Source organism: Trichosurus vulpecula, chromosome 2 (genome assembly GCF_011100635.1).
Source record: "Trichosurus vulpecula isolate mTriVul1 chromosome 2, mTriVul1.pri, whole genome shotgun sequence".
Lineage (NCBI taxonomy): Eukaryota > Metazoa > Chordata > Mammalia > Diprotodontia > Phalangeridae > Trichosurus > Trichosurus vulpecula.
Genome location: NC_050574.1, coordinates 71,581,932 through 71,601,285, shown reverse-complemented (window position 1 = coordinate 71,601,285; position 19,354 = coordinate 71,581,932). Strand labels below are relative to the sequence as shown.

The window sequence follows — 19,354 nt, the reverse complement described above, 5'->3', positions numbered from 1 at the left end:
GATAGTTACTTACCCGAGCTCCTTTCTCTCCCTTGGGTCCTTCAGAGCCAGGTAGACCCCGTTCACCTTTCCCACCCTGTGGGTAAGGAGCAGAGTGGAACTCAGCCTCTTAGCCCCAAGCTAACACAAACAAGAAAGACTGGGAGAGGTGGTTAACCCATCTCATATGGAGGTGGGAGAGGCACAGGCATAGCCTTTCCCACCTTGAGTCCCATGGTCCCTACAGGCACTTATGCCCAGTGATTCTGGGTTTATATATGTGTTTAGATTAGAGCAGCCATATTCAATCTCAGGGAAATCATTTCCTGCCCTGGTCCCTCCCCATACCTCTAAGCACACAGACATGAGGGGACGGATGTACATAAAGAGACATGTGTGGGATAAATATGACAAAGCCATATATAGACTGCCTCCCTGCCCTCCACCACACATACATGCTTAGGCACCATGCAAACACACATACACATGCATGCACAAAACCCCACAGTCCCCAATATAGACACAAGTATGCATGTCATGGTCATGCACCCCCATGGATACACATGCCTCGGATGTACATACACACCATCATGCATAGAGTGTGTGTCCCACGAGACAACATGCACACATTTCCATGAACCCATAGTCGCTTGGTGACCCAAAGGGTCATACACACAACCATAATCATATAGAGCTGAGGACAGCAGCTCGGCAGATGGGGGTGGGGTGGGGAAGGCAGAAGGAAAAGACCAGAAGGCTGTCCACTGGGGCTTAGGACTCACCTTGAGTCCAGGAGGACCCAGCGTAACCTGAGAAGACACAGAGCTGGATCATCAGGGAGACAGAGGAGGGAAGAAAACAACCAGAGGGGAATTCGGAGGCTCAGAGAGGTCAAGCAACTTTGCCAAGGTCTCACGGCAAGACAAGGAAACAAACTGACCCTCGACATCCTCCCCCTTCCTTTGCTCTTTCCACCAACCTGACTGGATTGTCTCTTCCCCCTTCAGAACGCTCTATTTCACCAGATAGAGAATGGGGCTAGTCTTTGGCCCCCCAGTTTATCTCCTCCTTCCCAAGCTGCTCATTTGCCATGGCAATCCTGCTGTTTCCATGGCAACTTTACACACATCTGGAAGCCATAGGCCTGCCAGATGTTACAGGCTAGTTTGGCTGGGAAAGGTATTGAGAGGGAAAGACGATCGGACAGGGGAGGGATAGAGTAATGCAGTCATGGGGGATGGAGAGTCAGGGAAAGTTGGGAATGGGGGGGAGGCCTGGGGCACTCCTCATGTCTCCCAACCCCAAGCCCTAGCCTACGCTATTCCCAATGTTCCTCCCCACCTCTGATATCCTGCTAGGAGCCAAGCCAAGTCTCCCTGAGCTCCAGAAAGAGTCTGGGGGTAAATAGGAACCCAGGCAACCCCACCAGTCAACTCCCTCTACAGCTGTGGGGAAAAGGGATATTCAGAGAGAAGAATGGCCTGGATTTGGACTGAGGGGCCCTAGAAGGGAGCACTCCCTGTGAGGTTAGCTGGGGTGGGGATGGGGATGGTCTGTCCAGCCCTCCCGCCTCTGTGCTCCTTTAGCCAAGGCAGAGCAGGGGTACATTCTGGGCAGGCCAACTGAGCGCATCAGAGCCGTGGGAGAGGGATGAGTCAGGCTGGTGGCATGGGGGGTACCCAACCACATGTGGATGTGGGCGTGGTGGGGACCCAGTTGGACAGCAGCTGCATACCCCCACTGGGGCCCCTTTCTTCCCCTCAAACCCCAAGGGATTGCCTGGGGGAGGGGAGTCTAAGGTCCCTGACACTCACTTTGGGTCCTGCCAGAACTGAGAGCAAGAGGGACCTATGGCTACCCAGGCTGGGGTCAGAGCTGTGATTTGGGAAGAGGCATAATTTTTAGCCAAGGTCCATAATATCTAGAGCCAGAATAGACTTTAAGGATTGAAGCCCTTTATTTTCCATATGAGGATGAAGACCAGATTGGGGAAGAAATGCTTCAGGTTTCCTGTCTACCCAGCAAGCCAGCAGCAGGAACCAAATTCAAGCTGCCATCTTTGATTTCTGGCTCTGTTCTCTAAGGGGGAATGTTAAGGGGACCAAAGAGGTAGTCCTAGGTGCTCCTCTCCCTAAAAGATCCCCAAACATGACACTTCACAAAAGAGGATCCATCTGGCTGTGGCTGGGGTGGACACATCAGAGCTTGGGGCATTGAAGCACCAGGGAAGGGAGGAGGAAGAACAAGCTATGGACAGCCCTGTTCTCAGCCAAGAAGGAGTCATCCCAAATAGTGACTGAGGACTAGAAAGGGACCTCAGGGGCCCATCTAGTCACCCCTCATTCTACAGGTGAGGGAAATGAAGCCCAGGGAGATTGCCCTGCCTAAATGATAAGCTTATCAGCCAGTCCGCATCCAGAAAGGGCCCACAGATGTGGCCCTGGGTTCCTCCCATCCAGGCTTGAGAGCCCTTTCTATCTTCTCCCCTACAAAGTTTTGGGACCCTTCCCTCCCACCTGGTGCACTGGCCCCCTGTGGGCTCACTTACGTTGTTTTCCATGGCATGACTGGCACAGGGTGGGCACTAGAGGAAGAAAGCCAAGTCAGTCTTGGGGATCCCGCATGAGAAGCCTCTCCCAGCCCCCCAACTCGCAATATCCTGAACATTCAACAGCTTCCTGGGAGCAGCTGTTCTGGCAGATCTAAGCTGGGCTGAGAATCAGGCCTCTCCCACCTGTGTGAATTTGTTTTTTAGAGAAAATAATAAGCTCATATAGCATGTTTGGGGGGCCAGGGATCCCTAGGAGCCCTAAGTGCACACACATGCATTGCCCAGTTAGTGCCCAGGGGCTTGCCCTAAGCGCCCAGGAGCTCGCTCCACGGTAGGGCACAGGGCATAGAGATGGATGGATCTCAGAAACCATCTAGTCTGACCTTCTCATTTTCCAGATGAGGAAACTGAGGCCCAGGGAGGGGAAGGGATTTGCCCAAGATTATGGGATTATAGAATTTAGAGCTAAAAGAATCTCTGCAGGTCATATGCCAATTCATTCATTTTACATGTGGGGAAACTGAGGCAGAGAGCAATTACATGATTTTCCCAAGGTCATATAGCTAGTACATAATGGAATCAGAATTTGAACCCAGACCTCCAGACTCCTAATTTAGTGTTCTTTCCATTATGCTAACATTAGGTTGAGAGGGCACAGCCAAGGAAGGGAACCTGTGACCCCATCCTCCTGGGCCCTAATGGCCCCCAGATGTGATTTCTCCTCTCAGTATGGGCATTGCACATGCAGGCTCCCAAGGGTCTGTCAGAGCAACTGGGAGAAGCTGAACTCTTGGCTATTCCCACAGTGGCCATCTCAGAGCCAAGGTGGTAACTTCTCCACAGGCCTTCCTGCTAAGCCAGTAATCCCTGTGTGATAGGGCAGAGTGCCCAGGGCCTCTCCAGGAATGCAGGGAGTCGGGCAGGCATCCGGCTGCCCCCGCTCCCCTTTTACTTCCCCCAGGCATCCTTAAAGACTTATTTCAGGGGCTGGTTCAGTCTGCCTTCACAATAGGCCTCTCTCCGTCCTCCCCAGGCAGCCTTACCTCATCCGCTGGCATAGTCTTCTCTAACCAGGAAGAGTCCTAGAGGGAAGGAGAGGCAAAGGGATATGAAGATGGAGGGGAAGGGAAGTGGAGGAACAGAAAATAGGGGAGACCTAGCCCCCAGGGCTACCTAGCTTAACTAAAACTTGGGGTCCAAGGGACCCCAACATCCCAAACTAGGCCAGTGTGGGCATCACAGTTGTAGTTCCCTGGTGAGGACAAGGATCTTAGTGGGCATCCCTGTGGTGCCCAGTGAGCCTTTCAGCTTTGTGGACCTGGCACCTCTGCCTATGGACCCTGGAGCTTTTGTAGGAGACAAACTGGATGAGACTTCAGAGCCCAGCTAGTCTTTTGACAGATTAGGAAATCGAGGCCCATAGAGAGGAAGGGACTTGCTAAAAGTCATATAGCTAGTAAATGGTAGCGTTAAGATTTGAACCCAGGTCTCGACTCTTGCCACTATGCTACTCCCGCCCTCTATAGGATGTGCTGCCTCCCAGAATGCTTCCCAAGCCCTGGGGTATTGTGGGGATTGGGACAGGGGGAACGCTAGGACAGGGTAGCCCAGGCACAGAGGAAAGGCCTGGGGGATGGGCTGGGGGGGCTCTACCTCACCAGCTCCACTCCTACCTTGTTTCCTTTCTCTTTCTTTACTCCAGCATTTCCTGAGAGCTGAGCATTCACCTAGACAGAGAGAAAAATGGGCTCAGGGAAGAGGCTTCAAGACCATAGGATGTCACACTTCGAAGGGAAGGTCTAGTCCAGGGGTGGGGACCCTGTAGCCTCGAGGCCCCCAGATTTGTTCTGTAAAACTTGGGCTCAGTCAAAAGGCTGCACCCAAGGACCTAGAGGGTCCCACCTTGGACTAGTCCAACCTTGTCATTTGACAGACTAGGAAACTGAGGTCTGGAGAGGGGAAGGGTCTTTTCTCAGGTCACACGGGTAGTAAATGGCAGAACCATCCCTCTGGCTCCCAGCTTAGGGAAGGCTTTTCTCCACGAGGACACATGGCTGGGCTCTGGAGGCTGATATCCCTCCAAGACTTGATCAAATCTACTAGGGCTCTCTTAGCCTTCCCCTGAAAGTGGGAGACTCTGATACTGAAGTGAGTCCCTTGGAGAAGGGTCAGGAATGTGGGAGGGGGCAGTTTATGAGGAGGCAGAATGATGACCCTGCTACAGGGTGTTCCTGCTCCCACTCAGAGCCTCTATCCCTAAAGAAAGGCTGCTTCTCCATCCCCCATCCCCAATCCCCCCATCCCTCCAGGCCATATGAATAACCTGTCTTTCTTCTCTTTCCTCTCCTTCCCAATTTTACTCCGTGTGGCCCGCCTCCCCCTTTTTGCATTCCTAATTCACCTTCCTCTATTCCCCCCTACTCTTTCCTCTCCCTCCCCAAATCCCTCCCTTTGCCCCTAGGATGCTGGAAAAACTGAGCCAGCTAATGAATGGAGCCATGTGTTCTCCAGAGTCAGAGCCTGGGCTGGCTGCCCGAGGTGGGTGAGGGGGGCACGGGCCTCCCCCCAACCCCTCTGGTCCCTGGATCTTTCTGATCAATGTTGTAGGGGTGGAGGAGCCTCAGAGTTTGATGAGGCCCAGGAAGGGGCATAAGGGAAGTAACTCCCTGCTTCTACTCTCAAGCACTATACCTTCTCCAGGTCCCACCCATGGGATGGGGACACACATGTCCCGGCATTACTCGGGGAGGAAATCAGAGGATCAGAGACTGTCAGAGCAGGGAAGGGACCTTAACACATCAAATGTCAGAGCTGAGGACAAACTTAGAACAGTCTCAGAGCAGGGAGGGTCCTTAGAACGCAGAGCATGAGAATTGGAAGGAAGCATAGAACATAAAATGTCATAGATGGAAGACACCTCAAAGATCTAATCCAAGCCTCTGCGGGGGCACACACAGAAAGGCAAAGGGACTTGCCAATAGCCCTGCAGACTGTAACTAGATCTGGGATTCAACATGAATTCTGCAGATCCCAAATTTAGTTACCAAGTGGAGGTCAACCTGATGTTTTTACTAGGTTGGACAAGAAAGTCCGCTAGTGCTTGGTGAAGCAGGGGCTTTGGGAAGCAATGGGTCCTCCTGATGCTTAATGCATGAGTGTTTGTTTGAGATAGAACCCTGCCCCTCCATACACACACATATACCTTCCCAGCTGGGTTCTGGGAGGTATCAGCAGGGTATTTGTGAAGCCACTGAGACAGATGGGCATTCTCTTTCTTTGTCTACAGGCAAGAGCCCATGGGGTTCAAGCAGCTTGGCAAACCTAGGGGGTACAGCTCACCACCTCCATGCCCTCCCATTGGGCTGTGAGAACTGCCTGAAATTTCCTCCTTCCCTTTTACTTGGCAAATTCTTACCTATTCTTAAAGCTCTTTGCAAATACTTCCTCCTCCAAGAAGTCTTCCTTGATTGTTCAGATAGTAAAGGACTGTCCTCTCCACCTTGGAAGTAGGTTAGGTTTCCCTCCCCTCCCTCCTCCCCCAGCACTTTGCATGTTTCTAATGCACTGATTGTGTGATGTTGTATATAATCTGTCTTAGTGTCTTATCCATACTAGAGTGTGAGTTCCATGACAGAGGGCACTGTGTCTTAGGTGTATTTTGCATCTTGCTAAGATACCAAGGATCCAAAGATACAAAGTCTAATGCTGAGAACATAAGAGATGTTTATGGAACATTTGAATGAATGAATGGATGGATGGATGGATAGATGGATGATGGGTGGATGAACAGATAGATGGATGGATGGATGGACAGAGGGATGGATGGATGAATGCCTGGCTGGGTGAAGAATGAGCACAGCTCCTGATATCCCTCTCTCAGAGGAGAAGCCAACTCCAGTGCCCATCAGTTCCCTTACCCCACAGGCCCTAAGGGCTTCACCTCTCCATTCTGTTTGGGGTCCCTCATCTCAGATTCACAACTCAGGCATACCACCAGCTCAATCTAACTCATTTTGGGGGGTTGCCTCTGGCAGGAATGGAGCATAAGGAGGAGTCGGGGTGGGGTTAGAACTTCACCTTGCTGCCCTGTGGCTCCTCTAGGCAGAAGCATCGAGTGTAGACCTTGCCCTCTGCCTGTGGACTGATCTCGATGAGTTCGTTGTTCTGGGTGTCCCGTCGGGCCTTGGAGGCCTCCTGAGGGCACTGCTTGGCAAGAGGAAGAAATTAGCTTTCAGGACACCTGAGCTCCTGCCTCTCCTCCTACCCACCTGGGGATAGCTTCCCTGGCCTGCCTATTCTGTGGCTGCCCCAAACCCCAAAGCGGACCAGCATTCACTTCAGTGAACCACTCTGTGGCCCCCAGGTTCCCACACTCACCCCATCCGGTGAGACCTCACAGCATCCTTCCTCCATCACCAGGGAAGGGTCACAGTAGATGTGGGCCTGCTGTAAATCAAACTGGCAAGGGGGAGATGAAGGTAAGAGGGGCACAGGAAACAAAGTGGGATCACCCCAAGAGAAGCCTCTAGGAACAGGAGGCCGTGCCGCTGGGTGGTACCAGCTACAACTCCAGGCCTCCCACCCTAGCAGACACTTACAGAGACAGGCTTGCCTTGCTCAGCATCCACACCCAAGAGGACATGGCCCTCAGGAAGCACAGCATGCCGGGGACCCAAAGGTTGGGAGGAGACAGAGGCGCAGTCCACATGGACTGAGACCACACGCCCAGTCACACTCAACACCAACTTGTGCCAATGCAGGTCAAAGATCTGCTCCATGGGGAAGATACAGGACACAAAGTCTCCGTCCAAGCCACGGGCCCGGAACTCCAGGCTCTTGTCATGACCGTTGACCTCCAAGGAGATCTGAGGAGGCAAGATGATAGAATTATGGGACTAGGAGCTAGAAAGAACTCCACAGATCCTAATGCTCCATGAGAAAAGCAAGGCCCTGAGAAGGAATGGGAATTCACAGCATCGAAGAATCTCAAAGTGAAGAGGGATCTTAGAGGTACCTAGTCCAGCCAAGACAGACACACCCAACGAATGCTTGAAACCTCAAGCGATGGGGAGTTCATTACCTCCCCAAACAGCCCCTTCTATTTTAGGACAGTGCTCATTATTAGGAAGTTTTTTTTTTCCAGACATCCAATCTCTATCTGTTTCTCTGTGATTTCTCCCCATTTTTCCCAGTTCTGGAACCAGGTAGAGGTTTATTCCATCTTTCACATGGCAGCCCTTTGCATAAATGAAGGCTGTTAGTGTGTTCCCAGCCTCCTTCCCCCCCTACCCCCCACTTGCCCCCAGTCTTTTTTTCCCCTGGCCTTATATTCCTCATCCTATAAGAGGAGTGCTCATAAGGAAGGCATGGTCTCCAGTCTCCCTCCTATCTTTGGGGACAACCTGACCTGGATGTCAGTACAAGTCAAATACTCTGATTTTACAAGTGACGAGAAGCCCATGTACAATTATTCTTTCTACTCCCCACCTCTTTGGTCAGAGAGGGGAGAAAAATGTAATTCTAGCCAGTGACAATAATAATGAATAACAATAATTAATAATAAAAATTCCCATTTCTACAGGAAAAAAGGAAACAAGCATTTATTAAGCTCCTACTGTGTGCCAGGCACACAGTGCCAAACACACAAAGCTCTTTGTAAGAGCTTTACAAATATCATGTCATTTGATCCTCACAACAACACTGGGAAATAGGTGCTGTCACCACCCCCATTTTACAGTTGAAGAAACTGAGACAAAAAGAGGTTGAGTGACTTGACCAAGGTCCCACAGCTATTAAGTATCAAGGCTCAAACCTAGGCCTGTTGAACCATTTTGTGCGTGGGGTGGAGAAGTAGAGATGAACGTGGGCCTGGGGTCTGGACTTGAGAATTCATAAATTACCAATGCAGCTCAGCAACCACCTTACAAATTATAATTTTAGAAAATTGCCTTGGGGCATTGCTTCTAGGGTCACCCAGCCAGTGGTACATGTCCAAGGCAGGATTTGAACCCAGGTCTTCCTGAATCTGCTCTCTCAGTCTCTATGCCCTGCTGCCTCCCATCTCTTGACTTCTAGGAGGCAGTATATTATACCAAAAATAGCATTAGATCTGTAGTCAAGTTCAGATTTGAACTCCTATGCTACTTAGTAACCCCATGTAACCACTCCGAGTCAAAGCCTTTCTCCTCCCTACTACTTAGTAACATGCTACTTAGTAATTCTGTGCTACTTAGTAACCCCGTGTAACCTTTCTGAGTCAAGGCCTCTCCTCCCTCTAGGCTGGGGTTCTGCTATAAAATGCGGGCTCTCTCAGATGGAGATCCTCTGCTCCCATCTGTCCTAATTCCATCCCCCCTTTCACTACCCGCCACCAGGCAGCAATTACGCATCACACTCACATTCCTATCCAACTAGAAGGAAGTTTTCTGGTTGGCCCAACGCTGTAGATTGAACCAATGAGCTTGGCCTTGTGGGGCTTGGCAGCCAATTAGAGGTTGTCTCGAGTGGAAGATGCTGTCCTCTTTGGGGACCATGCGGAAAGGGAGGGCGCTGGGCTGGTTAGGGAGTTAAGTGCCATCATCACCAGCCTGGGACTGGGGAGTTTTCTGTTATTCATACAACTGACAGCCTTCCCCTGGTGCCCCATTTCTGCATTTGTATGCTCTCTTTGTCCTTGCAAATAAGCCTCATAAAGAAAGGCACACAGAAGGCCTGAAATGGGTGGAGAGAGTAGCTGCCTTGTCTGTCACAGGAGGGCTGCGCTAATAGGTCCTGCCTCTGCCACTAAATCTCTATGTGACCTTGGCCAAGTCCTTTGCCTTCCTCTGTGTCTGTGCTACTCATGATTCGATGAGGGAATTAGACCAGGTGTCCCTTAGGTTTTCTTCTAGCTTTAACAATTTCAGTCCTTTTGGGGAGGAGGGTTATGGGGAAGCAGAGACCCAACTGGGGTGGCCTGTTACAGTGGCTTGTAGAATTGGGGAGATAATTACTGATCAAGGTCCTGTTGGTTTCTGAGTGCTAGGAGCCAAACAGATACAGAGGATGGAAAGGCCGCATGGCTCAGGGCTTGGCTTTGGGCTGAAAGTATAAAAAGGAATGAAAAGTGAAAGTCCTAGGGGGTGAATGCCCCTTGGATCTTCTCAGAGGAGCGGGCATCACTGGGTATCTGAAATCAGCCCAACCGAAGGATCCTTCATACACTACACTGCCTTCCCTTCAGGCTCTGTGCTCCAGTAAGGGGGCCCATGATGGGTGGTACCAAGGGAGCTGGTGGCCCTGTTGGTCAGGAATATCCTGAGGGCCCCTTCCCAGGGCTCTGAGTGGCCAGGACAGGGTGATGAGAAAGGATGAGGGCTGGAAAACTCTTGGAAGGAGGGGGAAAGAGGCAAGGAGGAGAGGGTAGTTAAATAGAGAGGTGGGGGGCAGAGTAGACAGGAAGTGGGCAGGGCAAGGGAAGGCAAAGTCTTGGGGTGTGTATGGACATAAACTGAAGATGATGCCCCAGGGCAGAGCAGAGAAGACAAAGAGGGGGGAGAAGATGGAAAATCTATCTAAAACCATAGCTTTAGAACTGGAGGGACCTCAAAGAGCATCATTCCAGGAGAAGGGCTCTTAACCTGGGGTCCATGAACTTGGATTTTTACTGTTTTGATAATGATTTTGACAGAATTGGTTTCTCTTGTAATCTTATGCATTTAAAAACATTATTCTGAGAAAGAGTCCATAGACTTCACCAGATTGCCAGAGGGGTCCGCGACACAAAGGATGTCGGGGGCCCTCCTTCTAGTAGTTCATCTCCTCTTTTTATCCATGAAGAAACTGAGGTCCCCAGAGAAGCAGTGACTTGTATTAGGCTGCCCACAGAGTAAGTAGCAGTACTGGTGTTAAAAATTGGGTTCTTGGACTTTGCATCCAAGGATCTTCCCAGGGCTAGATGGGGTTGAGACAGGGGTGAAGGTAGGTGGCTCAAAGGATGATCTATCAGGCCTGGGGGCAGGATACCAGGGGTAGCAGGTAGGAAGACTAGTGAGGGGTGAGGGGGACCCAGGGTGGGGAGAGGGTTAAGAAATCAAAGACCAGCTCCCTCAGTACTGTCCCTAGGACAGGGGAGTGGAAGAGACAAGGAGAAGAAGGATTAGGGCAGGACCATGTTAGTAGGAGAGAAAAAGGCTGGAGGGAAGGACAAGTGGATGGAAGGACCAAGTTGGTGGGGAGAGAAGAGAAGAAGGCCAGGGGAAATGGATGTAGGGTTAGGAAGGAAGCAGGAGGTGGAGGCTCACCTGTGGGTACCCATCCTTATCAGTCACTTGTAGTAAATACCAAGTGTCTTTGCTTGTCTGTTTCTTCAGCAGAAGAGTCAGCACTATTGCAAACTGGTCAGGGAGACCCCCAGGGAACACCTGACTGGAAGGAGGAGGAAGAAAGGACAGTTGAGCCTTGCCATCATCAGAAGCCCAGTCAAAGATCTCAGCTTAGTCCACTTAACTCAGAGTCCACTTAACACCACCTGTTACCCCATTGCAGGTCAGATATCTACTCTTTCCCCTGGTATCAGGATAATGCCAACTCAGCAAAGTGCCAGGAGAATGCCCATATTCCTTAGCGTCAACCTAGGGCCAATTCCTCCACTGCCAGTCAAGTGCCAGGTCCTTCCTGTTGCTAGTATAGCATTCAGGCCCTTTCCTTACCTATTTTTCCCCAATTCCTGCCTGCCCAGACCCAGGCCCATCTTCTTGAGATACATATACAGAGGCCAGGAGATCAGGATTGACAGTAAAGCCCTGCCTGCCTTCTTGGGCAGCATATGGATCTGCCCTCATGAAAACTCATCCTGTTCCTGGGCACTGAAATCCAAGCCGATCGGCATGGGGCTGGGGCAGTGGCAAAGTAGACCCAGAGGTAGGGGAATGGATGAAAAGACCTCCAGAGGTACCCTCCGCAGACACCCAGGGGCACTCACGCTGTGGGGAGAGCAATCTGGGTATTCCCCAGCCGCAGAATGAAGGGCCCTTTGGGGTTCCGAATCCTCTTGATGGCGGAGACCTTCATGAGGGCAAACCTCTTAATGAGATTGAAACCTGGGAAGAGAAGAGGGGTTCAGGTAGCTCAGCTGAGGGGTGGGCAAGAAGGTGCCTTGGATGCACAGGGACCAGGGTGGCTGGCGGAGAGCCAGGACTCACCTGTCATGTTGGTTGGGGAGTCACCACTAGTCTCTAGCCTTAATCCCTCTTCTTGCAGGGTGGGGCATTGTTCACCTGGAAGAAAGAAGACATGAGCTCTGGGCATGCTCAGGCTTAGGGTACCCAGAATGCTTACTGTTTCCAGAAGACACAGGTTTGATAGCATCAACCCTAACCACTGTAGGCACATACAGGTCCAGCCTTGGCATTGCCCCACCTTCCTCCTGCTCTGACAGCCCCAGGAGAACCAGAGAAGAGGGGAGGCAGAACAAAAGGGAGAGAAGAAACTGTAAGCAGTTTGAGCGTAACTGTCTCCATTTGACAGATGGGAACATTGAGGCTCAATGAGAACTCATTTGCCTAAAAGAGCACATGGAGTTAGAGGCAGAGTTTATTTTCTGCTGCTCCATCAGCCCCCCCTGGGACACTGGCAGGGGTGGTAGAAGGCCAGAGATATAGAACAAGGTGGTATGGTGAGCAGTTTCATCATAATCAATGAATGTGTGAAGGGGACTACCATGTATGATAACCCCACAGAACAGATTGAGTGACTGGATTGATGTTAGACACCAGAAAGGACATCTGGCCTCTTTGGCCAGATGGGTGGAAGAACCCTGTATGGGCTAGTCTGGGCTTCCAGACTCATCTGAGTGAATCCTGAAGGAGGAATAGATTCAGTGGCCTTTTCAGCTAAGTTTGGGGCCCAGAAGCTCTGGCACTCTCCACCCCTCACACACATATGCAGCCGGAGGGGCCAGCTCCATCAGCGGCAGCCTGTGTGACTCATCGACTGGCATGGTGCCCGGATTCCTCGGAGATGTTGAAATCTGCTGCCCCCACCCCCAAGGAGACTCATGGAGAGGGGAGTGGGTGAAACACACATATACACGTGTGCACATGTAGCCACATGAATCCAGGAACATACACACATCCAATCACAGGGACAGTGAAGTTTGGCACCAGTTCCCAATCACATGGACTCAGCCCACTCCCTGACTTCTCTGCTGCTGTCCCCAGGGGGCTTCTTGGGCCTGAAGGGAAGGAGGCACAGAACCCCAGAAGGAGCTCAGGGACCCTTGGCAAACTCAGGGATCCCCTAGCTGAACAGCTTCTCTACCGGCCCTTGGGCGGGCACCCAAAAGGAATGATGCCAAAGCTATTTCCCCTGGCATTGACCCTGGAAATAGTCCAGCCTTCTGTCTGGTCCTGGGTCTGGGCTCCTTTGTACCCTCCTCCCCCAAATCCTGCCATGCTGAAGCAACAGGACCTCCCCAGGAGGCTATGGTTGGACCAGGCCCCCACATGATATTCCACAATGAGCAAAGCAGGGAGCAGGAGGATTTGGATCCCCTCTGCAGTGAGGCTTCTCTTGTAGCTCCAATGGACCACTGGCACTGGAGGCATCTGCGACTGCAGAGAGGCTGGACTGGGGTTGGCCAAAGTCCATTTCCTCACAGACATACTCACAAGCAGCCCAAGGCACGGTCTGGGGCAAAGAGGGTCTGCTTACTCCCTCCCTCACCTCCATGCAGGAGGAGACCTAGACACAGTCCTACATAGACACAGACACACAGACGCAGACACACACACAGACACATACTCTCATATAGGGACCTAGAGCTACTCAGATGATAGTAAGAGCTGACATACATTGTGCCTTCAGGTTAGAGCACTTCATACTCAGGAGCTCATGTAAACCTCACAATAAACTTAGGAGGGAAGGATTATCTGTTTTATATGTGAGGCAGCTGAGACTTAGAGACATGTTAAGTGCCTTACCCAAGTTCAACCAGCTAGTAAGTGTCGGAGGTAGAATTCAAACTAACGTCTTTTCAACTGCATGTCCAGCCCTCTGGCTGCTTTGCAGGCTGCCCCTCCAGCACAAATATAGTTCCACAATCACAGATATAGGCACTTACTTATACATACTCACACACATTATAGAGATATACAATGATACAGATACTCTCAGACATGGAATCAAATACAAGATTGAGACTGCAGGACCCATAGTCATCCTTAGAGATAAATCCAAAGCAGGCCTCTCCCCCTTTAGTTACCTCCTGGGAACCTCTGCCCCTGAAATGGGAGTGGGGGAATGGAGGCTTAGGGATGGGTACACCTGAGTCCTTACCAGTCTCCGCTCCTCGACTGCCACAGGTGACCCAGAGGCTGATCAGCCACAGTCCTGGAGCCCAAGCTGCCAGCATACTGGACTCCAGACGTCACCTGGGGGCGGGGGAGATGGGCCTATGTAAGAGAGAGGAGAAGGGAGATGAGAGCTGACCTCTCTCATTCACAAAAGGAAACCACTGGGGTCTGAGTGGCCCCAAGAACCCTGACAAGAGACATGCCTCCTATTTCTGTGACAGTGCTTTATACTGATCCAGACCTAGCAAATGGTGCTGGGCTCCCATGCCTGTTCCATTCACCTGGACATGGACAGCCCTCAGCGACCACCCAAGTGGAAAGGGCCTATCAAGCTGGGACCAAGCCTAAATGGAAGCGCCAGCTATTGGCAAGGTGAGGGACCTGGGAGAGGCAGGCCAGGCCACAAAGGCCACTAGGGGGCGCAGTGTGGGCCACCTGTCAATGTCCCATAATAGATTTGGCCCTTTTAATTTGATTAAACCAAGATTGATGGGAGGAAATACATCAGCCTGAGCTTACCCTTTAAACAGGACTGACCCATAAAACATCCGAATATCTCAATCTCCCTCCCTCCTTTACCTGCGCAGATCCAGCAAAGGTCATTAAGTCCAGCCCCCTGTCTCTTGGCCAGCACAGGAAGAAGGGGTTAGTTGGAGGAAAGGAGATACCCCAACCCTTCTAATGCTGGAGCAACCTTCCCCTTGAGCTGAATGTCTGACCTCACTCTCTGCTGCTGTAGTCGCTTCACAGAATCACAGAATGATCACGAAGCTGGAGCAGACCTTGGATAGCACCTGCTCCAAACATTCCTTCCCCCTCCAATTTTACAGGTAGGGAAACTGAGGCTCAGAGAGGGAAAGAGACTTGTCCAGGGTGGTACATTTAGCATCACGATTTAAACCCAGGTCTCCTGACTCCAAGGACTGTGTGTGCTTTCTATGGCACCATGTTAACTCTGTAGGTTGAGCTCCGGGGGAGACAGGAGCAGTGGGACATTCTGTCCTCAATGGAAGTGAAGACCATTATTCTCCATCCTCTTCCTCCTCCCCTCAGTTTTTTCTTCCTAAGGTAGTCTGAGTCAATAGATTTTCTTCTGTCTCTGGTTCTCACCACTAGGGCCCCTCTCTCTGACATCTGGGAGCTTACAGTGCCGCTAGCCTATGACTGGCCAATGGAAAGATGCCATGACACTGGGAGGCATGTGGATTCGGGCAGCAACACGGACATGTATGTACCTGTGTGACCCTCTATCTCTGTTTCCTGCCTCTCTTCTAATCCCTTCTCCTCCGGGCTCCTTCCTCTCCCCTGTCCCATGGCCTTCCCCAATTCCTACAGTCCTTCCTTAGCCCTAAACCTGGCTTGGTGGCAGAGGGGGGATGGATGCTGATGCCACAGAAGGGGAAAGTCCTAAAGAGCTTTGGGATAACGGCCATGGGGAGCTAGGGAAGAGAGGACCCTCCCCCTTTACTCACTGAAGCTCTGGCTCATTCCTGCCTGGACACCCAGCCCTAGAGTAAGCATGGGAAGAAAGTTGAGAAAGAGCTGAGACTCTAGCTGCCTTGTGCTGGGAGGGGGAGGGGATTGGGGACCAGGGGTCCCCCACTTACCTGCCTGAGGCCTGACGGATGCCTGGGCACCCACCTCCAGGCCCTGTGTGGGGAGAAGGCTGGGAGTGGGGCCAAGAGTCTGGCTGTCTGGGCCTTGGGGACCAGGAGGGAGTGGGCAGGGGGGTCCCCCCCACAAGCTCTCCTGGGACCCGGGGTTCCCGTCCTACTTGTGCTGCTCTTGCTGTGTCCCCTTCTAGAGCGAGCCTAAGACTGGCGGGCCTGCCGGGCCCGCGGCTGAGAGGGGGAGACTAGGCGGGTGGAGGCTGGCCCCTCGCCAGGCCTTCAGCTAATGGGAGCCAGCTGTGGCGGGGCCGCCCGCCGAGGAAGGGGGCTCCGAGGCCAGCTAAGCTAAGCTGGGGTTTTGAAGGGGCTGGACCAAGCTGCCTTTCCTCCTGCCCACCCCCACCCCCTAATCTTCCCCTTTTTCTGCCAGGTGAATCCCCAGTCCACAATTCTAGGCGTGTCTCACATTGCATGGAGACAGCGTCACAGGAAGGGCCCCCCTGCAAAGGAGGCAGGAGTGCTGGCTTTTTAAGAACTTGGGAAGAAAACTTGGAAAGTCATCCCCAGTCCCCCTCTTCTCTCTCTCTACCTCTTTCCCACTGGCTCCTAGGATTGCCCCCTTGCTCTGGCCAGGCCCTGAGAAGACAGTTTCCAAAGGAGAACCCCCCCCCTCAATCCCCGCCCCCATTCCAAGCTCTATGGCTCCCCCTTCCCCCACCATGACGTGGCCATTGGCCTCCATCATCTGCGTTTTTCCAACCTCAGCATCCCAACCACAAACCCTTTCCCCGAAGGCTCCCAAGCCAGTTCCCAGTCATCTATTTGTCTGTTACACCCCCAAGCAGAATTTAGGGAGAAGAGAAATCACAGGATCAAGATTTAGAGCTGAGAGGAACTTTTGAGACCCCCTAGTCCAAATACCTTCTTTTTCCAGATGAAGAAAACTGAGCCCCAGAAAGGGAAGAGGTCTTACCCAAAGCACCGAAGAATCAATAAGCATTTAGACTCGAAATGAAGCAGCTTCTAGTCTCAGGGACTATATATATGATCCATAGATACCAAATAAATACAAATAAAAGCAAGGTAGTCAGAGAGGGAGCACACCAGAAGCAGAAAAGTTTTCATGGAGAAGGTCTAAGACTTTTCTACATGATAAGAGCTGAGTTTTAAAGGAAGTGGAGGATTCTAAGAGGCAGAGATAAGACAGGAGTGCATTCCATGCCTGGGGAAAGCCAGAACAAAAGCATGGAAATGGGGGATGGAATGTAGGGTGTGAGAAGCAGAGAGGCCCATTTGGTTGGCCTGAAGAGGTCAAAAAAGGAAGCAATGAATGACAAAATCTTTAAGACTGTCTCTGGGGCAGCTAACGGTGCAGTGGATGGAGCACCAGACCTGCAGTCAGGGAGACTCATCTTCCTGAGTTCAAATCTGGCCTCAGACACTTACTAGCTATGTGACCCAAGTCACTTCACCCTGTTTGCCTCAGTTTCCTCATCTGTAAAATGAGCTGGAGAAGGAAATGGCAAACCACTGCAGTATCTCTGCCAAGACAACCCCAGATGGGGTCAGACATGATAAAGAGTCGAACATGACTAAAATTATACAACAACAAAGGTTGTCTGGGGCCAGGTTGTTAAGGGGTTTTCTAGCCAAACAAAGGAGTTTATATATGATTGTAGAGGCAATAGAAAATCACTGGAATTTTCTGAGTAGGAGAATGATATGGTCAGGTCCGTACTTAGGGAAAATCATTTTGGCAGCTGTGTGGGAGATGGAATGGAGTGGCGAGAAACCAATCAGGAGACCATTGCAATAGTTTGTGTTAGAGGTAACGAGGTCCTGAAGTAGGGAGTCGGCTGCGTGAATGCTGGGAAGAGGGTGGCATTAACAATAACAAAGTGCTTTTGTTTCTGTATTATTTTGAGGTGTGCAAAGTCCTGTCTCCATAATAGCCCCCTAGGGTAGGTAGTGAGAATTATTATCCCCATTTTGCAGGTAGGAAACTTGAGGCTCAGAAAAATAAAGAAAATTGCCTATAGCTATGATGCGACTATAAGCTAGGACTCAAATCTAAATCTAGATCCAGGAGCCCTCCCCCCAGGAGGGCTCATGCTGTGGACTCTCAGGTCCAAATTCTCCCAGAGGAACCATCGCTGAGCAGTTCTCAACACTCCAATAAATCTGAATTTGCATGCAAGAGGAAGGGGACTCCAAGGGGAACACCTCCTGCCCATCTTCCACCCTCAGTGACACCAGGAAAGGGAAGTAATCTGGAACCCTGAGGCTATACTCTGTGCTTGAGGCTCTGGCTGAGCCCATATGGAAGGAGAAAGAAATAGCTTTGGGTGAAGAGAAGCCTGAAGTAGTGGCTTAAAGGAAGCTGAGTCAGTGGAAACCCAACCATGGTGTTCCTCGGGGTAGCCCTGAGGAACCAGTTCCCAGCCACAGTTATAGGGAAAGTGCTGAGCTCAGCAGAGACACCCAGCCAGGAAGGGGGAGGGAGGGAGGAGGGGTGATAGCGTGCAAGGAGGAGCAGTGAGTGCTGGAACCCAGATGTCTATTTCCCCAATTCCATAGCCCCAGGTGCTTGGGGTGGGGGGCAGAATGATGGAGTAAAACAAGATGGAGACTCTCATGGTCAGGAAACTGACTACTGGAGGATTGTGAAATGGGCATATTCAATTTTGACCTACCCCTCGGCATGAAGCTACGAGCAGAATCAAAGATGGAGTGGACTGGTCCCTGGAGCTCCAGATTGGAAGTCATAAATTCATAGACTGTTAGAGCTTAGATGGTCTTTAGAGACTCTCTAATCCACCCCATTCATTTTGTATATAGAAACACCAAGGCCTAGGGTCCCCAGAGTAAGGAATTAACTTGAAGGTCACACAGCAAGTTAGTGGAAGAGCTGAGACTTGGAACTAGGGGTACTGACTCCTAGTTCAGTAGTCTTCAGGAAATCTGGGCTTAGGTCTTAACTCTTTCTAGTCAATTTATCTTTTTAGGCCACCATTTTTCGAAGTTCCCTGAGATCAATATCTCTTTTGGCTCATTGTTCCCTCCAAGAGTTTATAGTTCATGAAGAATTGTTTCCGCAAATGTGGACAATATGTCTCTAGTTTATAAACAAGCACTCAAGATAACAAATGCATATCAGGCACGGGACAGCTTATTATATTCCACTCCACAGAAAGACTAGAGGACGTGAATGAATCATTGCAGTTCACAAAAAAATGCAGAAAACACAGAAAGGGAGTTAAAATAGCCCAGAAATAATCAAGAGAGCTTTTCTTCCTTTCTGATGGGTCCTACTTTTCTACCAGAGTCCTAAAATCTTTCTGACCCAGCACTACTCTATGGTTTGCACATCCCCTGTGAAGCAAATACACTATTGGAGAGGCAACCACCTTCCTATATTACCTACATAATCTGATTAGGTCTGGTTATATACCAGTCTTCTGCTTCTCCATGTTGTGGCTATAGTCCCTTACTGTCCTCCACCCCTTTCCCCACACACATACCCCTTATTATGCTCCAAAAGGAAGCATAAAGTAAAATGAAGCAAAAAAGGGCTGAGAAGGTCTGCCACCTTGTACATCAAGTCTAAGGGCGGCTCTTTCCAACAGAGTCTTTTCTACCAAGAGTCATAGAATTGGGGCAGCTGCCTGGTACAGTGAGTAGAGCACTGACCCTGGAATTAGGAGGACCGGAGCTCAAATCTAGCCTCAAACACTTGACACACTTACTAGCTGTGTGACCTTGGGCAAATCACTTAACCCCAATTGCCCTGCGTTCCCCCTTCCCCCCCCCCCCAAAAGAGTCATAGAATCATAAAGCTAGAACTAGAAGGCCTCAGAAGCCATCTGTTCCAAACCCCTCAT

The 19,354-nt window shown here is 50.9% G+C and overlaps 1 protein-coding gene across 2 annotated transcripts in view; it reads right to left on the bottom strand.

Annotated features, from left to right (window-relative positions):
• COL16A1 (collagen type XVI alpha 1 chain) overlaps nucleotides 1-15,539 on the bottom strand; it is a 74,722-nt gene extending 59,183 nt beyond the window's left edge. For both annotated transcript variants that reach the window (XM_036744633.1, XM_036744634.1), the window contains exons 1-13: nucleotides 15,471-15,539; nucleotides 13,847-13,962; nucleotides 11,713-11,787; nucleotides 11,493-11,610; nucleotides 10,813-10,936; nucleotides 7,129-7,395; nucleotides 6,908-6,988; nucleotides 6,608-6,733; nucleotides 4,204-4,257; nucleotides 3,574-3,612; nucleotides 2,528-2,563; nucleotides 762-788; nucleotides 14-76 (exon numbers count right to left, since the gene is read on the bottom strand). In XM_036744633.1, the coding sequence (XP_036600528.1) occupies nucleotides 14-76; nucleotides 762-788; nucleotides 2,528-2,563; nucleotides 3,574-3,612; nucleotides 4,204-4,257; nucleotides 6,608-6,733; nucleotides 6,908-6,988; nucleotides 7,129-7,395; nucleotides 10,813-10,936; nucleotides 11,493-11,610; nucleotides 11,713-11,787; nucleotides 13,847-13,922 (1,086 nt within the window). In that variant the 5' untranslated portion in view covers nucleotides 13,923-13,962; nucleotides 15,471-15,539. The remainder of the gene's footprint in view (nucleotides 1-13; nucleotides 77-761; nucleotides 789-2,527; nucleotides 2,564-3,573; nucleotides 3,613-4,203; nucleotides 4,258-6,607; nucleotides 6,734-6,907; nucleotides 6,989-7,128; nucleotides 7,396-10,812; nucleotides 10,937-11,492; nucleotides 11,611-11,712; nucleotides 11,788-13,846; nucleotides 13,963-15,470) is intronic.
• Nucleotides 15,540-19,354: the final 3,815 nt, after the last annotated feature.